Source organism: Corapipo altera, unplaced genomic scaffold (genome assembly GCF_003945725.1).
Source record: "Corapipo altera isolate COAL_440 unplaced genomic scaffold, ASM394572v1 45, whole genome shotgun sequence".
NCBI classification, from domain to species: Eukaryota; Metazoa; Chordata; class Aves; order Passeriformes; family Pipridae; genus Corapipo; species Corapipo altera.
This window is the reverse complement of record NW_020884877.1, coordinates 3944336-3951976: the sequence shown is the minus strand read 5'-3', so window position 1 is coordinate 3951976 and position 7641 is coordinate 3944336. Positions and strand designations below refer to the sequence as shown.

The 7641-nt window shown below is 46.0% G+C and overlaps 1 protein-coding gene across 1 annotated transcript in view; it reads left to right on the top strand.

Annotated features, from left to right (window-relative positions):
• The first annotated feature begins 18 nt into the window (after positions 1–18).
• The window catches only part of TMEFF2 (transmembrane protein with EGF like and two follistatin like domains 2), a 127553-nt gene continuing 119930 nt past the window's right edge, over positions 19–7641 (top strand). Inside the window, exons 1-2 of the mRNA XM_027636862.1 lie at positions 19–258; positions 1698–1807. Coding sequence (XP_027492663.1) covers positions 81–258; positions 1698–1807 — 288 coding nt within the window. The 5' untranslated portion in view covers positions 19–80. The remainder of the gene's footprint in view (positions 259–1697; positions 1808–7641) is intronic.

Below are 7641 nucleotides of genomic sequence, written 5' to 3'. Positions count from 1 at the left end.
GGCCCCGCCGCCCGTCCCTGCCGCCCGCCGCGCCGCCCGGGGGGCACGCCGCCGCCGCCGGAGAGTTGAGTTAGGAAGTCATGGTGCCCTGGGAGCCCTCCCCGCCCCGGCAGTGCGGCGGCGGCTGGACGCTCTGCGACTGCTGCTGCTGGCTGCTGCTGCCCGCCGTGCTGCTCGTCCTCGCCCGCCCCGACAAGCTGGCGGCCTTCCCTACCTCCTTAAGCGACTGCCAGACGCCCACCGGCTGGAACTGCTCCGGTAAGCACCGGAGCACCCCGCGCCCGGCCCCGCAGCGAGTGTCCCGGCAGCCGCGCCGGGCGCTCGGAGTTGCGCGGGCGAGCCCGGGGGGAGCCAACTTCAGCGGGTGACGGTGCCGCGTCCCGTTCTATACAGGGGAATAGCGAAGGCAAAAAGTCCCGGGTGTCGGGGCTCACCGCCGTTCCCGGTGCGGCCGCAGACGCCGGGGCCCCGCTTTTTCCCGCTCCGCGGCGCCGGGCGCGGCAGCCGCGCCCTCCGCCGGTGCGCAGCGCCGCGGCTGCGGGCGGCTCCCTGGGCGCAGAGAGAGAAAGAGAGAGCCCTGGCCCCGCCGGAGCGCGGCTCTGCGCTGAAACGGGGCAGCCCGGCGTGTAACTGCGGGAGTGGGGCGCAGGGAAACGGGGCCCCGTGTGCGCATCCTGCGGGCGGCTGTTCCCGTGCGCACCGAACGGAGAGCGGATCGGGGGATGGACACCGCGACACCGGGAACGCGCTGCCTGTTCCTTAAAGTCGGGCTGACCTTTATAATGAGTTTCCTATGTAGGTCAGCAGCCGGTCCTTCTCCGATACACCGAATAATCGGGAAATTAGGCTGTAGTAGCCTTTTTAGGGAAGGAGCGTTATTTGGGGTACTGTGTGGATCGTACATAATGTGTTACATCGGAGGGAATTTGCGCTGTAAGCTCTTCATTTTAAACGTGTAGTGATATGGTTAAGAGCACTCGGATGTTTTTTTAAAAAAATCAATGGATTCAGATCTTAATGGGTTTGGAGTCTGATATAGCTGTTTTGTTTAATACCTTGCTGCACACTGTTGGAGTGGGAAGTCAGCTAGCAAAATCTGAAATTCATGCTTGCATTCGTGAACTGAATCTTCAGTCAGATCTGTTGGTTTTTCCTGGAGAAAATGAAGGCAAAGAGCTAGGTTCACTCAGCGGCTTGTGGGGAACCTGGCACTTCTCCTGTTAACTTAGAGGTCATCAATCTTCATTGGAATCAGGCAGACCATCACAGAAAACACACAGCCTGTTTGTCTTTATTATTGGGGGCTTTGTTGTGTCACGGACTGGCGAAATTCCAATTTGGACTTTTGTCCAACAGATTTGTGATCGAATGGGGATAAGTTGATGACATTTCCAACCCAGAGCCATGAAATAGCATAATTACCGGGTGACTTTTGAGGAAACCAAGTCTGTGAAATACAAAAAAAAAAAAAAAAAAGTGTGTGAGGTACTGGGGAATATGGACTAAGAGAAACACTGAGGGAGAAATAAGAGAAGAAGTGAGAAACAGAGGAGAGGGAAGGACAAAAGAAAATCTGGACTCTGTTATTTCATCAACAAGGTTATCGTACTGTGTGCATTAAAATGCAATCATCCCATATTGTTCCTCTTGCTAGACCAAAGCTGACTTTTTTTTTTTTTTCCCTCTTTACATTTGAGGTTTCGATGACAGAGAAAATGATCTCTTTCTCTGCGACACCAATACCTGTAAATTTGATGGGGAGTGTTTAAGGATTGGAGACAGTGTGACTTGTGTCTGTCAGTTCAAGGTAAGAGGATTGATATTTCGTTCTCTAATTCACTAATGAGAATACAAATCAAGGATCTACCTTTATTACCTATCACTTGGCAATTTATTTCTCTATGTGCGGAGAAGTTAGAGGGAAAACCTGGCAGCGTGTATAAAATGCTGGCAGGAGAACCAACTGGTGTCAAGAAGGCATAAGTTTCTCTTGGAAAATGAGGATGCTGTAGCTTTAAATGTCCCTTTGGGTCTGCAGTTTCAGGTTGTGCATTTCTGATTTTTCATCTCTACCCTTTTAACAAGGATTTAGAGTCCTTTCTAAATTCATTTCTGATACAGATCATGGCTTATTGTATTCGGAGTTCTGATCTAGTTAAAGAAATGGATCTGTAATGTGCTTATGCAATATTTTCAGGAAGGGCTGCATAGTGACAATGCTTCTGCCTGTTTATCTGCCCAGCTGATCAGATTAAGGAGCAATCCCTCTGTTCCAAAATGATGAACTTCCTTTAGGTTTTATATAGTTTTAGGAGAGCTATTACTGAGTAACAGGGATTTTTCCTTCTAGTTCTTCTCTCTTCCTCCCATAGCTACATCTAAACCTGAGGCGTTCTCAAAGTCAGACTATTTCATTATGAAGGATTCCATTTAATATGTTTTAACCAACTCACAAAACAGCTGGGCTTTAAATAATGACCTGAATAAAAACTGAACAAATTAAAGGGGTTTTAAGCATATACCAGCACGAGGTTGTATGTGTGTTTATGCCTCAGTGATCTTTTGCATTTTAATGTGGATTTGTGAAGTGGTGAAACTTATAATGCTGCTTTGAGTATTTACAGAAGGGCAGGCCAAATAGTGCACAGTTCAAGATCGTGCACATCTGTAATGATTATGTTAATATTGAGCTTTGATAGACTATTCACTTTGAAGCATGACAAGTACCGTGTATATTTCTAGAGCCAAATATGTCTTCAGAGAAAAACCCCAAGAAGGATTTTTGTCTAATAAGAGCAAGACAGTTGTTTTCTGAAGTTCTCGTGTTTTCCATGTTGGGAGAAAATTCATATTGATCGTGGGAGTTTTTTATTCCATTTGGAGTTTGCATGCAGTCAAAAATTCAATGTGAGAATGCTGTTGTGAGCATTTGCCCTGGCTCAGCATGTGCAGTGATCTAAGGGTTGCTCTATTTTCTCTTTCTAAGAAAAATTTGTAAGGCAGTGAGATGTCTGTGACGTGTCCCATTGCTTGGTGGTAAGCGAGGGCAGATGTTGTGCCACGGGCACCAGGAACTTGGAGAAGCTACTGAGAGTTATTGGGACTTGTCTTTGGTCCCAGTTTGGTGTTGCCATTTGGCATAAAGCACTGGACTCATAACCTGGAAGGAGTGAGCTCAGATGTTGCTATCGGCAGGGAAGAAGGCATTGGGAGCACTGTTTTCCCAGGGCAAGATGCTGGTCCCTGGTGATTTTGGATAAATGAAGCTAAGTAAACCTCTCTGGGCTGTGCCATCTCCTCTTTGAGAAGTGAACACTATAGGTATGCTGAGTTTAGCAGTTCTGTAGGGAGGAGTTGAAACAGATTTCAGGAAATCAGATAATTAGTATATGAATATGTTAAAAAGATCAAAGGACTGAGTTGAGCCTGCTTGATCACTAGAAAATGGGTTGAAATCAACTGTAATCTTTGCTTCCAGTGGCCTTTGGATCGGGCCCTGTGAACACTTGACGCTCTTTGTCTTGATATGAGCCCTCTGTGGAGCCGCAGGGCTGACTGTGACCTTGGAGGGCAAATTACCTGTGGCTGATCCTGTGCCAGCGCTGCGAAGGGCGATGTGGTGCCGGGGGCTTCTGTAGTCGAACGCGTGTGCTTTGATACAGGCAGAGCTTGGGGGGATGTTAGCTTCTCTTGTAAGATCAGTGGACAATGTGACAAGCCAAAAAGATATGCCACCCGAGTAGAAAATTAACTTGTAGTGCACTGTCTGAGGCTGGCTAAGTGAGGCAGAGCTGGCCAGGTAATTTATGTCACGAGTAAGGGAGTCCTCCGTCAGAACTCAAGTCCCCATTTCAGTGGCAACTGTTTGGGGTGATAATGAACAAATCAATAGCAGAATCCTCATCGTCATAACTATGTTTTATGTTTTCTTCAGAGTTTGCCAGGGACTTTAACTGCAACTGGAGAGAATAGACAAGGATGAAAAGCTAATTTTGCTTCCGTACTGATGAAGAGTCCTGGGCTGGTGAAGGCAGAAATGGATAGCAGGGCTGCAGCAGTCTTGATCTGGGCTTTTTCAGACCAGAATCGCAGATGCATCATGTCTGTCCAAGTGGAGTTAAAATTAATTTATTTGTATTTGAAAGGCTGAATATGATCAAACTGCTCTGGAACACCTGAGTTAGGCTTCCATCCCTGGAGAGCCAGCAGGCATGTACTGAAAAAGAGGTTCATATCAGCTGGTTTTCTTGTAGTCTACTGTGACTCCTCAGAATGAGACGTATTGAATTTGAAAACAACATGTTGCACTCTGATTGGGAAATTTAGACCCGTCCCAGCTCAAGGCAAACCCCGACCTTGGTGCTGGCAGGGAGGGAAGGCACTGGGACAGTGCTGTCTCCAGCAGTGGGACTGAGCATGGGGGGAAATCACCACTCTTTCCTTCCCTCAAACTGAATGGATAGAGCTGTGCCAGCAGGCATGTGGTTGGAGACATGGCTTGCTGGGATCTGCACCTGTCTGCCCAGAGCCATAGGTCTGGCAGCTTGGACTCTCCCTTCTTTTATTTCATGAACATATCAAAAAATATACCAGGGTATTTCCATCAGTGTCTTTTCTCTTTACCCACTAGGACTGGGTTCAGTCACTGTTTCTTATGTGAGGAAGGAGTCCTTTTTTCATGCATGTTGAATCTTTCATGCATGTTGAATGTGTTCAGTGTTTATGGAGCTGGAAAATCACCTGTCCAACTTGCAGCTTTGTTGTATTTCTGGAATATATTTTTGTGCTACTTGGTTCCAGATGTAGGTGCCGTTTTGGGGATAGTTAATCCAGGATACCAGAAGGAGGTCAAACTTTTAACAGTGTTACCAGGAGGAAGAGTTATACAGGTTACCATTTTCTTTAAAAAACGAACCACCTACTTTCAGTGTCCAGCACTGACCCAAACACTTGCAAAGCTGGTTTGTCCCTGGCTGTGACAGCGGACACTCAAGGCTGCAAGTGCTGAGGAAGGCAGCCTTTGACTGCCGCTTAGCTGAATTGCTTGCATCCATTTCCCTGCTTTACAGCTGTATTTTACAAACTTGCACATATGAGAGAGAAGTGGACGGTGTTGCACTGTGCTGTGAGGTTTAGTGGGAGTTTTGACATGGATTTCCCTGAGTGCTCGATCAGCCCTTACTTGGGGCATGAAGAATCATTCTTAGATCTAGGGCTTAGTCTATTGAGCCCTAAACCAATGGCAGAAACACGTTACTAGACTGAGGAAACTGACTTTCATCTGATATTCTCCAGTACTAGCAAGAAGTATTTTATGACAGTAAATTGCTGTGAGTACAGGATTTAGCACGGTCAATTGTCAGAGTCTAGCTCTGGTGAGTTGGGAAAAACCTGGTGACTAACATCACAACCTTCTCATTAGTGGTCTTGTCTTCTTTTCTGGATAACCTCCACTACAGTTTCCAGCTGAAAGCCAAGGCAGGATCCATCTGGAAAGATATAATTTCCTTTATTCCTTGTGGCTCTCACCTTTTCCATCTAAATACTAGTTTTTCAAAGGCAGTGGTGGGAAGAGTGGGGAGCAGATGAAGAAATACATCTTTGACCAGCACAGCTGGAGAAGGAAAAGGCTTCATCACCTGTGCTCACCATGAAGTATCCTCTACCTCCACTGGCCAAAGCTAAGCTTGAGTGGGGCAGAAGCCGCAGGAGAGACAGAGAAATTTCTCCCAGGAGAGTCAATACTTCCTGGAATCCTGGTGTCTCTCAATTACATTTTAAAATTGCTAAACTTTAGAAGTAGTTCCAGCCTAGCTCATAGCACTCCTTTCTGGAGTGATGGAGCACTCCTTTCTGTGGATCAGGACTTCACCACTGATGTAGAGCCGTCTGGCCTTTCAGATCTGCAACTGAGTCAGTGTAAAAGATCGTCCCTTGCTCTGGGCGAAATCAGTGGAGAAGTTGCCCCTGTTTCTTTGTTTCTTGGGTAAAGAATCCAACATTGTTTCTATGTGTAACAAAGCCTGTTGAGATGCTTCAGGCCAAATTTCACACAAATTCATAGGTGACAAGCAGATAGTGTGTCCAAAGCAAGCACAATTTGATGCTTCGTGCTTTAAAAAATATGCACGATTGTGTTAATTGTCCCAGTTATGTATTCCAGATCAGCCTCCAGCAATTGCTGTTGAGATTCTGGGTGAAGTTGGCATTTTAGGCTTGAAACATTGCTCAGATTTGGAACATAATGGTGAAAATAGCCTAGAAACACTTTTAATCAACTGTTTGAAATCTCTGCAAGGAGGAACCCTTTGTTAGGAGCAGGAGGCGAGAATTTTTACTGTTGTGGCTGTTGGTTTTCTTCCTTATTCCGAGGGAAGAGGGCGCTGGGGGTGGGCAGCAGATTGGAAGATTTAAGAAAATACAATGCAAAAGGAAAATGTCATTTGTTTTGGCCCAATCAAAATGTCACTCTGACCAACTATGAATAATTTCTTGGCAGCTGTTCTGTGTGGAGGCCTGCAATTAATGCAATCTATGCAATTGTTTGTGTTAATCGCTTCTGTAGTCATTCAGTTCAAAGCATTTTTGATGTTAATATCCCTGAAATTTCTGTTCTGTGTTTTACATTGTGCCTGACAAACACACCTCAGATACTTTGTGGCATAATATAGCTAAGTAGGATGTATGATTTCTTCTAAATTTTTATTCGGATTTAGGCAGAGGTGAGCATTTGTAAATAATAATTGTGATCATTCCATTTGTTCTAATTAAACAATGAGGCATACCAGGAGTACGGTAATCACGAGATAATCATATCCCTGGTATAATTACCATGTACAGGGCACATCCAAGTATTTCTAAGCCTCCGAGTGTGATTATCTTATGATAACTGCACCCAGTAGGTTGCCCAATTTTCAGTATAAAATGAAATTATTACTTTTTTTTAAATGAAAAAGAGAGGGCAAAGCTGTCTTTCAGTGGTAGAGGGAACCAAGCAGGTAGTTTGTGGAGCTCAGCAGGACTATGAGCTGAAGGAGGGGTGTGTGATATGAGAAACTTCTTTGCTGAGCTCACTGCAGTGCTGCCACTCCTGCCCACTGGCCACCATGGGGAGAGCTTGGACCTTTGTGGAGCATCCCAGGCACAGCTCACTGGGAACAGAAATGTCACAGCAGAAAGAGGGATAGATTTTGGTTGTAGGTGTCTCAGAAGTAATTTCCCTCTGTCCAGTTAGTTCTAATTATAGCTAAGTACTTAAATAGTCAGAGATGCACAGGTGGACACTTGTGTATGTGCAAACAGCCGTCTCCGTGGCAGTGAGGGAGTGTGTGTGCAGGAAGAGGGGAAAGTGAGCTTGTTCCTTACAGTTTGTCTGTAGCCATCCAATGGAAACACATGAGCTGTCATGGCAGGTGTGAGGAGCCCTTTGCCTTGCCCATAGTCCTTCCCCAGGAATGCACCCTGCTCATTCTGGCAGGGAGAGGCCTCTCTCTGGGCACTTACTGAACACTTTGCCCATTCAGATTACCTTTTCCCTCACCTGTTCAAGTCTGATTTGTCTTTTTAAAAATCCCCCCTCCCTCTCCCCTGGTAGCTATAAAGGTGAAGAGAGGAGGGTCAGTGTCTCCTTCTGTGTTGTTT